The sequence below is a fragment of the Ovis aries genome, chromosome 6 (assembly GCF_016772045.2).
Source record: "Ovis aries strain OAR_USU_Benz2616 breed Rambouillet chromosome 6, ARS-UI_Ramb_v3.0, whole genome shotgun sequence".
Classification (NCBI taxonomy): domain Eukaryota; kingdom Metazoa; phylum Chordata; class Mammalia; order Artiodactyla; family Bovidae; genus Ovis; species Ovis aries.
This window is the reverse complement of record NC_056059.1, coordinates 15333601-15351045: the sequence shown is the minus strand read 5'-3', so window position 1 is coordinate 15351045 and position 17445 is coordinate 15333601. Positions and strand designations below refer to the sequence as shown.

The following is a 17445-nucleotide window of genomic DNA, read 5'->3' as shown; positions in this document are numbered from 1 at the left end:
GAAAAACAGCTGAAATTCAAGAAGCCCTTTGATTAGGAGTGAGAGATTGTGCACACAAAAGACTCAGTGGCAAAGGTTGAATTTTTCTATCATAAGCACACCTCTTTCCCAAATACTCTCTCCCTGAAAGCTGCTGACAGAGCTTTGGCAAAAGATCCTCCTCCTCTTGGCTGATAAGCTAAGCCCTGTTTTATATTTAACTCATTCCGGCGCAGGAGGGGTGGAGTGAGGGATGCGTTGTTTATAAGAGGAGCCGTGACAATATTCTCGTCAGTCTTCTTCCTCCAGCTCAGCCCCTCTTCTGGAGTCCTTACTCCACCCCCTTGTTTCCACATTCATCCTGGAGTGGCTAGTGGGAACGTGAAGGGAGAGGGAGAGACTCAAGAAGCCAGAGAGACGTTTGCGAAAGGCAAAAGCCCGCTGCCAAGCCAGGCAATTACTTCCAACTGGAAAAGGACTGCTGACGTTAGTTAGTTACATTTAACATCCTTTCATGTATAACATTTGACTTTGGAAAGAAAAATGTTCTTGGAGGAGGGATCATCTTGGGAAGGCTCTAAGAGATACTGCATTAAGACGAAACACGTGGCCATTATCTGTGCAGTGGTGGTGGCTGTCGGATTAATAGTAGGACTTTCTGTGGGTCTGACCAGATCATGTGACTCTACAGAGAGCGGACAGGGCACGACCCAGGCTCCTTCCCACCTGCCTCCCGTTACCAGCCCTCCACAGGACCAGGGGGTCTGCCCTGCCAGTGAGGATGAAAGCGGAGGCTGGAAAGATTTCAGGCTGCCGGACTTTATCAAGCCAGTGCACTACGACCTGGAGGTGAAGCCGCTGATGGAGGAGGACACGTACACCGGCAGCGTGGATATCTCCATCAACGTGACCTCACTCACCCGGTACCTGTGGCTACATCTCCGGGAGACGAGGATCACCAAGCTCCCGGTGCTGAGGAGGCCGTCTGGGGAGCAGGTTCAAGTCAGGCAGTGCTTCGAATATAAGAAGCAGGAGTATGTGGTGGTGGAAGCAGAAGAAGAGCTTGTGCCCAGCGCTGGCCAAGGTCTCTACCACCTGATCCTGGAGTTCGCTGGCTGGCTGAACGGCTCGCTCGTGGGATTTTACAGAACGACATACGTGGAGAAAGGACAAACCAAGTAAAATAAAAGTTTTTTTGCTACGTTTTTCCAGAGCTTTTATCTTTGCTTTCCGTTTCTCTTCCTTTCCTTTTCTCTTTTCACCTTTCACTTATTTGCATGGTCTGATCTTTGTTTAAACTTGACTTCATTTCTGCCTGTTCCTCTGGGAAGCAAAAACTCTTGCCCTGTTGTCTTTTCAAAGCTTATCACAAAATTGGAAACTATTGAATGGGGTGCACGGAGTCCAAAAAATCAGTGTAAGTCCTTTTCATCAGGAAAAATCATAGTATACTGCATGTTTTCCTTAATGTTTATATAAACTACCTGAAACTTTAAAAAATATTATGTTTTTGGTAACTTTCACTGGTGATATTTGTGGGCTATATGGCAATGACTTTAAGCTGAACTTTTAAAATGATATCATACTAAATTTAAGTGAAAATCAGTAAATATCAATTATAATTTTTTGTTTTATTGGAGACTGAACATTGAAAGAGCATATAAAATTCATGTAACTGTGTTTGTGTTTTCACTTAAGAAAGGTACGGCTCTGTCTTTTTTTTATCTCAAATGGCCAGAACTATGTTTTACTCAATAAATACTCATTGAGTCCATACATCAGTAGTAGCACATGGACAAATCTTTGGGCTTATTATCTATCATGCAGTATGCAGTAATTATGCTCAGTCTTTTGTGACAAAAAAGATATATTAGGCAATTAAGGACATAAAAATATCCCCACACACGGAGCCCTCCAAGTACACCTGTATATATATTTGCATTCCCTGAGACAGTTACTTGTCTTTCATTTAGTCAGAGGCTATTACTTAGAGCTATGTCAAAGACATAAGTTCTGTCAATGAATTAAAAAAACTTCACCCTGTGGGTATGGTTTTTGCATATGAGAGGAAGGTTACACCTGAGGTACCACCGAACTTGAAACTGTTTTGACTTTTACCTACTTAGATTCCGAACAAGTGAATAATGGAGAAACGTTAAAATTTGGCAACTAAAACCAACGTTGGCAACTAAAAACGCATAAGCAAACCTTTGACACTCAATCAAACTTGGTATATACAATAAAAAGTATTTACATTCTAAAAAAAAAAAAAAGAAAAGAAACCTTATGTCACTGTTTAGAGAAAGTTTAAGGCCAGCCCTCTAAATATCCCTATGTTGTTTGAAGCATTTTATAGAGCAAAGCAAATCTTTTGGTCAAAATGCTTCCTGTTGTTTATCAGAAAGACCAAGGGATTAAAAGAAAATATTTAAACATTCTTATTGTGTGGTATAGTATTAAACTGAGTAGACTAGAAATGATAGTTTGAAAAAATATTTGGAGGGATCATGTTTATATAGATACACTTCTATATACTATAGAATAAAGTTTCTTTATTGTTTACATATTTTCCTGTTTATAAAAATTACAAATGTTGAAAGCATAGAAATTATAAAAAGGAAAATAAAAAAAACGTATAAATAATTTCACCATCCAGTGGTAAGTCCTGTTAACATGCTAATGTATATTCTAATTTTTTTAGGTAATCAAAATTGTAATTAAATTATCTCTACATATCTCTCCATCCATATGCCTTTTAACTGAATATATTGTAAGCATTTCCCTTTCTTAAATATTTTCAAGAATCTGATTTCAAAGACTGAGCAATATTCCACTGCATGAATGCACTGTTATTTTTTAAAACCAATTATGTTTTAATGCTAGACATTTGAGCAGATTCCAGTATTTTATTACTATAAACAAGTCAGAAAAAACATAGCTGTAAGTACATCTGTAAGTGTACTTACAGTGTATTTCCTTGTGTTAGGATGTAGTCTGAAAAATAAAATTGCTGGGTCAAAGTACAAATATATCAAGAAACTTGTAACATTTATTTTGGTTAGTTATTTCATAAAATATGTTAATAAGACATTCACTACAGAAAATTTGAGAAGCAAAAAACTTATAAGAAAAAAAGTCCATAAATAACCCCATCACTCAAGTATAGAAATTGTTAGTATTTAGGCAGATAGTTTTCTAGTCATTTTTTTCTGGACACAAACATAGCATTATTATGTTTTATATAGTGTTATGTAACATGTTTTTACAATATATCAACACTTTAACATGTTATTTGGTGTTCTGTAAATGACTTAATGGATACATGATAGTCCATGATATGAATATAATGTAATTCAACTTTCCCATTAGATTTGGGTGCTTAAATCGCTCCCACTTTTTTACCTACAAACACCTATAAAATGTAATAAACAGCCTTTTAAAAAACTAGGAATAATATTTTCTCATATTTCTATAGGAAAATTCTTAGGAAATTGGCTCAAACTATGTATGTATGAGCACGTGTGTGTATATACACACACCTACACATATATAACACATGTGCATGTACTTATGTATATGTATCTCCAAACTGACTTTCAAAAATATGTTCCAAATTACGTCTTCACAAACAATAAAGTACCTATTTCTCTGAGTCTAACAATAAAATGATTTAAGTGTTTGCAATTGGGTAGAGGAAAAGGAATATCTAAAGATATATCTACCTCTAAAGAATATCTACCTTCCAGAGATTCTAAAAATCTGTTAGTGTAAAGTGAAAACAAGTCAAAACTTTTAAATGATTATTGCTAAGAGTTTAAAACTGCTTCTTGGGTTGTGAAAACAACAAAAATTGCATCTGAGTAAAGCCATCAAAATACTTTATAAAAATTCTATACACTATAAGAAGGCCAAAAAATAAGGAACACAGTTCCATTCATAAGTTTCTGTTATGTATTTCAGAAGCATAAAAATTACTGCATGCTAACATATATTATTCATTCTGAATCTTTGGATTATTTTACCATATGAGCTAATTTTATGATAAAATATATACTTGAGAGCTGACATTTTGAAACTTAGCTGTTTTAGTTGAGAAAATACTCAGAAATACTAAGTGACAGCAAGGTGAGGGGAAGGCCAGCGGTCAGCTAGGCTCCCTGGAGGACTGGTGTCCCCGAGTTTGTCTGTTTTCATTGGTAGCAGCTGAGGTTCTCACATTACACAGGACGCAGCCAGTTCTGTACTGCATTCATGGTTTTGGAACGATTCTGGCACATACTCGGTAACCTCATTTAGGCTCAATGGAATACTTTTTGTTTTTCTATTATGAAATATTTCAAGCATATGAGAAATTGTTTTCTTTCAAGCTTGTGAATAACATTTTGACAATGCAGGTCTCCAGTGGGTTTCATCTACAAAATGCAGAGAAGAGCCACAAGAGTGAGTTCAGGGGGAATAGCAGCATTCTTTCATATTATATAGTGAACTTTGTCATATTTGATGCTCATACAATTTCAGATGCCATCAGAGTAATACATTTTTATGTATACTGTCAAGATTAGAGTTTCCAGCTTTTCTGCCTTATTGTTAAATTAACTCTGGGATTGAGTATGTGTGGTATGGGATATTACTGTCGGAACCACAGTGCAAACTAAAACATAAGTGCACTCAACAGAAACCAAAATTACTTGATTTCTGCAAATACAACTGAGACTTGGACTTCATAGAAAGGAGACAACTATCTGAGCTTCTTTCCGTCAAAGTTCAGAGGCAAATGGAGACTTGGAGAAGAAGGTAGAACCAGTTCAGAGTTCCCAAGCTATAATAACCATAGCATCTCACTGGGGACAGAGTTGTAGTGAGGCTTGGGCAGAGAAAGTTTGAGAAACTTGACAGCCACTTTTTCTACCGTCTGGTCTGTTCCTTTGGGTCTGAGGAAAACCACTTCAAAGAACTGAAATCTTTGGAATGATTTCCTGCCCACATCACTAAACCCTCTTAACACTCTCAACAGTTACGTAGGATTCCCAGTTACTCTCTTCTCAGAGTTCCCCTCTACTCACATCTCCAAAGTATATAACAATATTCCCTTCTCTCTAAGGTTCAGCATTTCCTTCTCTACATCTGGATTGCTCTTACACAGCATTTCCTAATTATCTGTTCCACAGAGTTCTAGTTGCATGAAGGTATTAATAGATATTGCCAGAAAAAAGCAGCGGAGTTATTCTGTGGCCAAGGTTGTTTGGGAAATAATACTGAATACAAAATGATTTTTTTTTTTTTAATGGTGGGACTTTTCAGAGACTTTTATATTATAAAGTTCATGACCACCTCTAGAAGCTGCCATAATATGCCGTTTCCCAAGCACATGACTGTGGAATCTTCCGTGGCCCCTGAGAGTAGGGTCTCTGTGTCTCTCTTGTTCACGACCTAGCTCACAGAGAGAACTCAACTATTACTGAATGAATATAAAGAAGCATTTTCACGTAGGCTGTCACATGACTAGCATGCTCTGGCAAATGCTGGGATCCACTGCGTCGCCACAGCTTCTTTCCTGTAGAGGAACCCAGTTTCCACCAATGACACCTTCACTTTCCCACTAAGCATGGAGAACTTCTTTTGGTTCTTTTTCTCCCCATCTCATGTCAAAGCCAAGAGGAGCTGATAAAACCTATTTTGTTGACTTAGGAATGCCATCTTCAAACTTTAAGGACTGAGAATCATTGGAATTGATAGGAATTACAAGAACTTAAAAGAAGGACAGACAGTTTTCAGTTTGGGTTTTCCGGGGTTTTGGCAGAGGATGAGACAGATAGCATCACTGGCTCAATGGACATGAGTCTGAGCAAACCGTGGGAGACAGTGAAGGACAGGGGAGCCTGGCGCGCTGCAGGCCATGGGGTTGCAAAGAGTCGGACATGACTGAACAACAACAGTGTTGCTGGGATTGAAGATGAATTTTGATGTAATGGTGGGATTTCAATAGGCAGAGACAAGTAATGTAAAAAGCAGGCGAAAAGGAAAGGCACTACGTCAAAAAAGCAGATTAAGGAGAAGAAATACCTTTGTAGGAGAGGTTTATTTGGAGATGCTAGCTAGAGATAAGTCTGGAAAACCCATTGGGAAAAAAAGTAAGGATAATTAATTAATGAAAGGCATTATGCAGAAAAGGTTAACCCATGACTACTTACATGGGGAGAAAAGAACTAAATCTATACATGAGTACATGAGAGAAACTGCAGGTATCCAGGAAAGAGATGATAAGGATCAGGTAGGACAGTGACTTCAGGACAGACAGAAGAGAACACAATGAAGGGAACAGTCTGGAGGCAACACAGTCAGGACTGGCAGACTAACTGGCTACGGGGAAGAGATGAGCTAAAGTTACAGATCAAGGATGCTCCAGAAGTCTGATCTGACAGCCCACCTTTCACTGACATCAGAAATAGAACCAGGTTTAGAAGGGAAGGTCATGGGTTTGGTGTCAGATGTGCTGAATGTTAGATATCTAGGAAGAGATGTCTAGAAGATATCTGGATAAATAAATCTGAAGCACAAGGTTAGGACTTGGGATAAAGATGTAAGAGTTAAGTGGAAACACAGCAGAAAAGAAATCAGTGGGATGGTCATAAGGGTGCGTGTGTATGTGTGTGATATCCTCACACACGGACATGTATCCTCACTGTAGTTCTGATCTTGAAATTTTAACTGTATGTCAGTTTATTCATTCTATTCTTAAATTAATGTGTTAAGTTACTGGTATGCCCATTATCAATAAAGAACAGATTTGGCGGGGGGAGGCCTTGTTTACTTGTTGCAGGATGCATAGTAATTTCCTTTATGTTGGAAGCACGGAAACAAAAAGAAATTTTACTAGAGTATCCTCCATTTGGAAAAAGAGCTGTTGGAAAATAAATTAAAATAATTAACTGGTTCATACCACCATAAACATAGGTTGGAGTCTGGATAAGAATCTAAATGGGTTGTTTTGCACCGATCAGCTCCCGTACTTAATTCTGGAACCCTGCACTAAGTCTGCAATGACACTTAGTTGTGGCTGCCTCACCTGCGTCAGAAGTCCTTTGTTTGAGTTTTCACCCAGACCTTGCTGTTCATTTGCTGGCTCAAGTTATTAAACTACTGAACGTAGCCTGAGAGCCTTCATTGGAAACAGTGTGCCAGATGATTTATGAGGCAGTCAGGCAGCTGTTTTATTTTAAGTTGATTCCAAGTGAACGGCTTGGTGCTTGCATCATCACTTCCTCTCCCTTCAGCTTTCTCTGAGGTTTCCTTAATCTCACCCACTCAGAGAAGTCAGAGGAATGCCTTCCCTTTTGTAAAACTAACAAGCTACACAGAATTATGTTTTTAATGTGCTGGGTCTAGTAAGTGACTTACTAACATGATGTGGAGAGGCCCCTGTAGAAAAATGGTTTACCTCAGCACATTTGCCTAGCATTATAATTATTCAGGACATACCCAAGAGTTACTCCTGAACATACTGTGATTAGCCAGGCTTTTTCCATTAAATTTGCAAAACAATATATCTAATTCAGTGGTAGAAAGAAGCTTTTACCACTGAATAAAACCCCTCCAGAGAAGCCATTGTCCGAAATGGTTTTGTAAGGCTATCTCATGTACATTGTTTTCAAATTTGCATATATTTAGAAAACTTTAGTAACTCTGATGGAATTTAGCATATAGAAATAGGGCCTTTTTAAAAAACTGAAGAATACTTGATTTATAATATTAGTTTCAGGTTTATAGTATAGAGATTCGATATTTTTATGGATTATACTCCATGTAAAGTTACTATAAAATATTGGCTACATTCCCTGTGCTGTACAATATATCCTGAGAGCCTGTTTCATTCATAGTGGGCTACACCTCTTAATCCCCTGCCCTTATCTTGCCGCTCCCTGCTTCCCTCTTCCCACTGGTAACCACTGGTTTGTTCTCTATATCTGTGAGTCTGTTTCTGTTTTATTTTATTTGTTGTTGCAAATAGCAGGCTCTCATTCTTTTTAACTATTGAACAACAGTCACTGTATACACACACACTCTGCTAAGTCACTTCAGTCGTGTCCGACTCTGTGTGACCCCATAGACGGCAGCCCACCAGGCTCCCCCGACCCTGGGATTCTCCAGGCAAGAACACTGGAGTGGGTTGCCATTTCCTTCTCCAATGCATGAAAGTGAAAAGTGAAAGGGAAGTTGCTCAGTCGTGTCCGACTCTTCGCCACCCCATGGACCGCAGCCTACCAGGCTCCTCTGTCCATGGGATTTTCCAGGCAAGAGTGCTGGAGTGGGGTGCCATCGCCTTCTCTGACACACACACTACATCATCTTTATCCATTCATTTGCTGGTGACTCTTAGGCTGTTTCCATATCTTGGCTATGAACGTTGAAGTGCATCTATCTTTTCAAATTGGTGTTTTCACTTTTTTTCCAGATAGATACCCAGGACTGAAATTACTGGATCATATGGTAGTTCTATTTTTATTGTTTCGAGGGACCTCCATGCTGCTTTCCATAGTGACTGTACCAATTTACATTTCCTCCAATGTCCTACCAGGGTTCCCTTTTCTCCACATCCTTACCAACATTTATTATTTGTATTTTTTGTATTCCTGTTGTAAATGTAGTGTATCACATTGATTGATTTATGGATCTTGAACCATCCTTCCATCCCTAGAATAAATCCTACTTGATGGTGTCTCATCTTTTTTATTTATTGTTGAATTCAGTTTGCTAATATTTTGTTGAGGATTTTTATATCTATATTCATCTGAGATATTGGCTTATAATTTTTTTTGTACTGTTTTTGCCTATTTTCAGTATCAAATTAATGGTGGCTTTGTGGAGTGAATTTGGAAGTGTTCCCTCCTCAATTTTTGTAGAATATTTTGAAAAGGATAGATATTAACTCTTCTCTCTATATATTCTGTATTGGTAGAATTCCCCTGTGAAGCTTTCTAGTCCTGGATTTTTGCTTGCTAGGAGTCCTTTTTTAATTGGTCTATTTCAGATTGTCTATTTGTTCCTGATTCAGTCTGGAAGATTGTATGTCTCTAGAAATTTATCCATTTCTTCTAGGTTGTCCAATTTATTGCTTTATGCTTTATAGTTATACATAATATTCTCTCATGTTTTTTAATCTCTGTTAAATTGGTTATAGTTTCTCTTCTTTCATTTCTTACTTTGTTAAAATTTGTGTCCTCTCTCTTTTTTTCTTGGTGAATCTGGCTAAACATTTATAAATTTTGTTTATCTTTCCAAGGAACAGCTCTTGGTTTTTTTTTATTTTTTTCTATTTTCTTAGGTTTCTATTTATTTCCTTCCTGATCTTTATTATTTCTTTCTTTCACTGACAGTGGGCTCTGTTTGTTCTTTTTCTTTCAGGTTGTTTATTTGAGACTTTTCTTGTTTCTTGAGGTAGGCATGTGTTTCTATAAACTCTCTTAGAACAGTTTTTGCTACATCCCATAGACTTTAGATAGTTTTTGTTTTCATTTGTCTCAAAGTATTTTCTGATTTCCTCTCTGATTTCCTGATGGAAACATTGGGGGTTTTTTTAGTAGCATGTTTTTTAGTCTCCACCTGTTTGTGTTTTTTCTTGTTCTCATTCCTGTGAATGATACCTATAGTTTCATAATGCTGTAGTCAGAAGAAATGCTCGATATAATTTCTGTCCTCTTAAATTTGTTTAGACTTGTTTTGTGGCCTAACATACATCCTGAAAAACATTGCATGTACTCTTGAGAAGAATGTGTTCCTGTTTTTGGATGTAATATCCTATGGATACATATTAAGCACAACTAGTCCAAGGTATCATTTAAGATCACAGATTTCTTAATGGTTTTCTAATGATCCTATCTGAATGACTGTCCACTGAATCTAGGAATTTTTACTTTTAGAAGAGGGTTTTCCCCATAAAATCACATAGGCTCTGAACTTAAAAAACAGACAAACAAATAAAATCCACATTTCGTAGCCCTTCTGGTTGATGAATGTCACTATATGTGTACCAGTACAAGTCCAGATCACTATGACTGAGTGGGACTTGCTGTAACTAACATTTGCTGACAGGACCACCAACATGGACCAAACTACCACACAGAGATCTCACCAATACCGTCCCATTCCTTTTCCAAAGGTAGGCTCTGACGTACTGTAATATAATAAGGCATCTTTCCCCTACAATCAAGCAGAATCTCTTTTAAAGAGAGATTGTGAGCAAAGGATGGAAAATTCTTCTTTCTCTTAGATGCTTAGGAGTACATACTGTAGCATAGACACTGAAACCAAGTATTTGAAAACATACCCAATGGCTGTTGCTTAGAATAGTATTATTCCACTCCTTCATCACGTCACCTCCCACACACATGAAGGTGCATGCACACGCACACGCTCACGTGTGCACACACACACGGTCTCTCTCTCTCTCTCATATTCCCAAATTAGCGGGCTGGCTAATTTCTGAGATGTGACTAAACTGAAACATTCTTGCAGAGAGTAACTTTTCCTTTTCTTTTGTCTGAGAAAGAAATCAGAATCCAGAAGAATTCAGAAGAAAAAAGCAGCTGACTAAATATGGAGTTGGAGCTAATGAATCTTATTATAAACCCTCAGTATTCTGGGAAAGTGTATAGGTTTCTTTATGTTCGGATGTATTTGAGATTCATGCTTCCCTTGTAGCTCAGTCAGTAAAGAATCTGCCTGCGGAAGACCTGGGTTCGATCCCTGGGTTGGGAAGATCCCCTGGAGAAGGCAATGGCAACCCACTCCAGTATCCTTGCCTGGAAAATCTCATGGACAGAGGAGCCTGGTAGGCTGCAGTCTATGGGGTCGCAAAGAATCGGGCATGACTGAGCGTCTAACAGTTACTTACTTAACAGTCTCAGGTGTTAGAAACTCCAATTGACTAGTTAAACTGTTATCAGCACAAAAACTAATCAGTAATACTGGGACTTTTTGGATAACTCTCTGTTTTGAAATAATTTTAAACTTAACAGGAAATTTATAATAATAAAACCAGGAATGTAGGAACACAACCAATGGTTGACATTTTGTCCTGTTTTCTCTCTGCCCTACAGCCCCACATCTCTGTCTCTCCTTACTATGTTGAAACACTGTCTCTCTTTACCTCTTCACATTCAGTATATATTTTTAAAGTACAGAACATTTTCTAACATAAACCACAGCATTGATATAATTTTTGTGATGCTTTCTGGTTCCTTTTATTGGAGAGTGGTAAGTTATGACCAACCTAGACAGCATATTAAAAAGCAGAGACATTACTTTGCCGACTAAGGTCCGTCTAGTCAAGGCTATGGTTTTTCCCATGGTCGTGTATGGATGTGAGAGTTGGACTGTGAAGAAGGCTGAGCACCGAAGAATTGATGCTTTTGAACTGTGGTGTTGGAGAAGACTCTTGAGAGTCCCTTGGACTGCAAGGAGATCCAACCAGTCCATTCTGAAGGAGATCAACCCTGAGATTTCTTTGGAGGAAATGATGCTAAAGCTGAAACTCCAGTACTTTGGCCACCTCATGCGAAGAGTTGACTCATTGGAAAAGACTCTGATGCTGGGAGGGATTGGGGGCAGGAGGAGAATGGGATGACAGAGGATGAGATGGCTGGGTGGCATCACTGACTCGATGGGCGTGAGTCTGAGTGAACTCTGGGAGATGGTGATGAACAGGGAGGCCTGGCGTGCTGCGATTCATGGGGTCGTAAAGAGTCGGACACGACTGAGCGACTGAACTGGACTGCACTGAACGGGAACTAGTTGTGCTCACTGCTACAAGTGTGTTATTTCTTCTAGTCCTGTTCAGCAGACAAAGATAGGGAATACATGTCTTGTATATTTTTATATCCATTTACATATTTACCAAAAAAATCATTGAATTTACACTGATCCTTCAGTTACAGTTCAGTATCAAGGTCTAGTCTCCTTTCTTTTTTAAACAAATTTATAACTCTCTTCCCCAGCAGTGAGAAACCTGCCTTCTGTTATCTTCATTTCTTTTTTTTTTTTTTTCATTTGCTCAAGCTCCGTATACATAAAAGTTTGTTTTTTCATTGCTAATTCACATCACTGCAACAATCCAAACCTACTTACTGGAACTCAATATTGATCTACAGTTATTTTGAGATAGATTTTATACATATTAAATGCACAAATCTAATGGGAACTAATTCAATGAATTCTGAGGAATGTACACATCTTTGTTAATCATACCCATAATAAAGGATACATTTTTTTCAATCATCCCAGAAAGTTGTCCCCTTCAGTCAATAGTATCCCAAAAGACAGCCCTTTTCCAGTTTTATTTTTCACAGATTAGTTTTTTTTGGCTAAGTTTTTAACAAGTAATTTTTATATCCAGAGAGTTTTTAAAGGAACTTCAAAAATATTTTAATTTCTTGTAGATGAATGTTGACCTATGACATATTAGTTTTTACATATATTATGTATATATTGCATCCTTGAATCCAAATAAAGTGCAGACGTTTACCATGGCCTCTGCTGATCATTTAGTCCTTCCAGTTCACTGTACTTCAGCTACTCTGGACATCTTTCAGGTCCTCAACCACAGTAAATTCTTTTCCACTTTAGCAACTATGTACTTGTTGTTCCCTCTATTAAAGAAACATATTTTCCTTAATCTCCACCTATCTGGGGTTTTCTTATCACCTCCTGCAAGAGACTGTCCCTGACTATTGTAACTTATATTGCCCACCACTTTTCCGGGGTCACTCTCTGTCACTTTCCTTGTTTCATTTCCTACACAGCTCTTGCCACTCTCCTTATCTATCTATTCTTTGTTATTTCCTCAGTATGTAGAATGATACCTGGTAAATGTATGTGTGTGTCTGAATATGAAAGAGTGAGTTCAACAAATATTTACTGGATGAATGAAGGATGCAATAATTTGTTATCCTGTATGAAATACCTTCATTAGTCCCAGAGAATTCTGAAGCACAAAATATTTTTCTTGTACAAATTATTAATGAATATGTCAACCTTTCTATTTTATACTTTTTACTCTGCTTAATCTTCAAATGAGCAAATGTACAATCTTACTGTACTATAACTACATATAAAAAGTATATATTCATTGATTTTTTTTGAGCAATTACTCAAAAATAGTCCCACTTTGAAATGATGGAAACATTATAAAGTAACATTTTAGTTTAATAACGCACATGCCTAGTTAGAGCCATAAAAGAATCCTGTCTCTTTCCAAAAAGGGTTTTAAATCTGGCCAAAGGTTGCTTCATTGGGAGACTGTTCAGGGACTGCTTTTCATGGAAATGAAACTAAGGGTTTTGTCCCTGGTGTAACATAAGTAAGAAAGAATGTGCTATTAGGGACAGGATCTGTAGACTCTAGAATATACTCCTCTATTCCATGACAGAACACAGCTGTTCACACTTACAAGGACAGCTACAAGCAAGCCTTGGAGTTTGGCTTTGTGTTTATCTACTTGTCACTTGATAGCTGTAGGATGGAAAGAATAATAGCACATAAATTGGATTGATTTTTGCTCATCACAGATTTTTAGTTATGGGACCAAAATACTTAACTACTCATATAAAATACCCAAAGCAGTTTCTGAATTTTCATTTGTTAACCTAAAAATTCCAGTAAAGACTTTGACAACTATTTGATAGATTTCTGGATGGACATTTGCTTTAAGAAAAGCAAGAGTTGATTACATAGTTGATTGTTTTATATGGGAATAGAGGCTGTCAGAAGAGGCAACATGTATTTTGCTTGTGTATTTGTTTCTAAGGAGCATAGCAGCCACTGATCATGAACCAACAGATGCCAGGAAATCCTTCCCTTGTTTTGATGAGCCCAACAAAAAGGCAACGTATACGATATCCATTGTCCACTCCAAAGAATATAAGGCACTTTCAAATATGCCAGTGGAGGTGAGTATTTTAAATTCTTTTAAAATTTATGCAGATAGTTTGTTTATAATATCAATTTCCTGATTTGTTATGAGAGAACCTCCTGAATTCTAAAATCAATGTACTCTAATAGCTTATTTAGAGGCTTGAAGATACATTTGGGCAATCTCTTGTCTTTGAGTATTAGAAGTCTTTAATTCAAGATTTTACTATCTAGTCAAAATACCATGTTGGGTTTTCTAAGCAAGAATGGATACAGTAGACATATGTCAGCTAGGCTCTGCTTAAATGAAAGCATCCCCTAATCATGACAAATTAAAGGCAAACGAATGGAATTACAGATTTTAAAATACTCAGCAGCCTAGTCGTCTTGGTTTCTACAAAAAAATCATCACTTAAATGTTGACATATAGCTACCAACTCCAGGGATCACCATGCCCATAGGTATTCTAGTGAACAAGAAGTACTCATTAAGTGTTAAAAAACAAACAAAAACAAAAAACAGGCTACAATAAATTCTGTTTGTATAATTATTAACATGACTCTTCCCTCTTTTCCTGCTCCTCAACCCTATAATGGGTAATGCAGTTAACTAAAGTATCATCATTACCTCAAGGTTGAGGTTTATTATGCCTTATAGCTTTGACATGTAAAAGGGTGAAGCTCATCCTTAGATATAATTGTCACCTACCCAATACCAGAAAAGCACTGTGCCTACATTACATTTCCCATCTTTCTGATCCACTATCTGAAATATGATCACTGAAATCATCCTCTTTAATTACAAATATTCCTCAAAAAAGCGAACAAAAGCTTAAGAAGGTTAAAAAGTAAATGGAAGCTTAAAAAGGTCAATGTAAGCTCATCAACTTTTCTTCTAGTGTCAGACTCCTAGGCAATTGGGTTTTGACTGGAGAAGAAAGAGGAAAAGATGAACTTAAAGGACACACTCTGACTGGGTCAGAGTACAATGCAGTCAGAATACTTGGCATGGAACAGGTAAAGTTAGGGTGGGAGGAGGAAGGATGCAAACTTTCTATCACAGAGTAACATGGAACAACAGACTGGTTCCAAATAGGAGAAGGAGTCCGTCAAGGCTGTATACTGTCACCCTGCTTATTTAACTTATATGCAGAGTACATCATGAGAAACGCTGGGCTGGAAGAAGCACAAGCTGGAATCAAGATTGCCAGGAGAAATATCAAAAACCTCAGATATGCAAATAACACCACCCTTATGGCAGAAAGTGAAGAGGAACTAAAAAGCCTCTTGATGAAAGTGAAAGAGGAGAGTGAAAAAGTTGGCTTAAAACTCAACATTCAGAAAACGAAGATCATGGCATCTGGTCCCATCACTTCATGTGAAATAGATGGGGAAACAGTGGAAACAGTGGAAACAGTTCAGACTTTATTTTGGGGGGCTCAAAAATCACTGTGGATGGTGACTGCAGCCATGAAATTAAAAGACGCTTACTCCTTGGAAGAAAAGTTATGACCAACCTAGATAGCATATGCAAAAGCAGAGACATTATTTTACCAACAAAGGTCCATCTAGTCAAGGCTATGGTTTTTCCAGTGGTCATGTATGGATGTGAGAGTTGGACTGTGAAGAAGGCTGAGCGCCGAAGAATTGATGCTTTTGAACTGTGGTGTTGGAGAAGACTCTTGAGAATCCCTTGGACTGCAAGGAGATCCAACCAGTCCATTCTGAAGGAGATCAGTCCTGGGATTTCTTTGGAAGGAATGATGCTAAAGCTGAAACTCTAGTACTTTGGCCACCTCATGTGAAGAGTTGACTCATTGGAAAAGATTCTGATGCTGGGAGGGATTGGAGGCAGGAGGAGAAGGGGACGACAGAGGATGAGATGGCTGGATGGCATCACCGACTCGACGGACATGAGTCTGAGTGAACTCCGGGAGATGGTGATGAACAGGGAGGCCTGGCGTGCTGCGATTCATGGGGTTGCAAAGAGTCAGACACGACTGAGCGACTGAACTGGACTGAACTGCTGGGGCTTCAACTCTTCTCTACTAGCACATGCTTGCCTTGTCGATGATGCATCGAGCTCTAATCCAGCCTCCCTCTCTTAATCGTTTTTTAAAGCTTCTCACTGTAGAGTGACTCACTGTGTGGCTGCAGGGCATGTGGAAATGTTTATACAATAGACAGCAGGAATTAGGCAAGTATTCATGGATGAAGTATTAGGACTGGTGATTGGCAGTGAGGAAGGCAAAGTGGCATGGACAGAAAACCAGACAGATGGAGTTGGGAGTTGCAGCAAGTAATATAATCTCTTCTCTCCCCATGGTAACCAAGGCAGTGGCTTTAGTGACCATACCTTAGGTCTCTGATGGAGACAACCAGAGATGGAAAAGACAGCCTGACCTCCTGCTATGCCTGCATGGCTATTGCCCTCTTGCATGTAGTCAAATTAGCAAATACCTGCTTAGTTCTTCCTGTGTTCAAGGCACTGCTGCTGCTGCTAAGTCGCTTCAGTCGTGTCCGACTCTGTGTGACCCCATAGACGGCAGCCCACCAGGCTCCCCCGTCCCTGGGATTCTCCAGGCAAGAACACTGGAGTGAGCACAAGCCTATTCTCCATTAAGGGGTCATAGTGTATGCTCAAATATTATGGTCAGGATTTTCTGTTTAATGCAGAAAGATAAACTCCTGTCTAGTTTATATCACAAAGTTTAATTTCTCCCTAAGAAACCACATACAGTATACAGTTCAATCACACTCTCACAGTACTAAAAATAAAATGAATTTTCCTCCAGTCTTTTCAACATCACCATTTAGGGGTAAAATTTCTTTCTACCATTAAGCTTTGACAAGCTTTTTTTTCTGACTGGAAAGCCAGGTTTAGAGTAACTATTTGTTTGTCTTGTCCATGATTGATCACTTTATAAATAAAAGATTATCTTTTGCTTTCAATAGAAAGAAGAGTCGGTGGATGATAAATGGAATCGGACAACTTTCCAGAAGTCTGTTCCCATGAGTACTTACCTGGTGTGCTTTGCGGTACATCAGTTTGACTCTGTAACGAGAATATCAAACAGGGGGATACCTGTGAGTACCATTCTATTTTTTAAAATTTACCACCTATGCATTTGTGATTGTCTACTTTTTTTGAACAGTGTTTTTAAACCCCACACTAGAAAAGCCCATTAGACACCAAGGTCTGTGAGTCTGATGAAACACTGAACAATATAGAAAAACGTAAGCTGAGAGGACCCAGGTGAAAAATAAACAAAACAGCCATAGGAATGGATGGCCTTGAATTATTTCAGGAGAAAATTCACTATAAATCCAAACCTAGTTTCTAAGGATATCAGCACAAAAATATTAAATATTTGAGCATGCTCAATTTAGTAAAATGATTGGGTTTCTGTGTTTGGGTGGTGTCCAAGATAGAGGCCAGAGGGAGAGGAGGAAATCAGAGGTAGGTGAATATCCTTCAAGTAGCTAAGCACTGAGACGTTTGTGGTGCCATCCCAATATGTAATTCAACATAAGACAGCAGCAAGGTCTCAAAAAGCATCTT

At 38.3% G+C, this 17445-nt stretch overlaps 1 protein-coding gene across 1 annotated transcript in view; it reads left to right on the top strand.

Annotated features, from left to right (window-relative positions):
* Positions 1-331: 331 nt before the first annotated feature.
* ENPEP (glutamyl aminopeptidase) overlaps positions 332-17445 on the top strand; it is an 80642-nt gene continuing 63528 nt past the window's right edge. Inside the window, exons 1-3 of the mRNA XM_004009617.5 lie at positions 332-1157; positions 13781-13922; positions 16839-16970. Coding sequence (XP_004009666.2) covers positions 523-1157; positions 13781-13922; positions 16839-16970 — 909 coding nt within the window. The 5' untranslated portion in view covers positions 332-522. The remainder of the gene's footprint in view (positions 1158-13780; positions 13923-16838; positions 16971-17445) is intronic.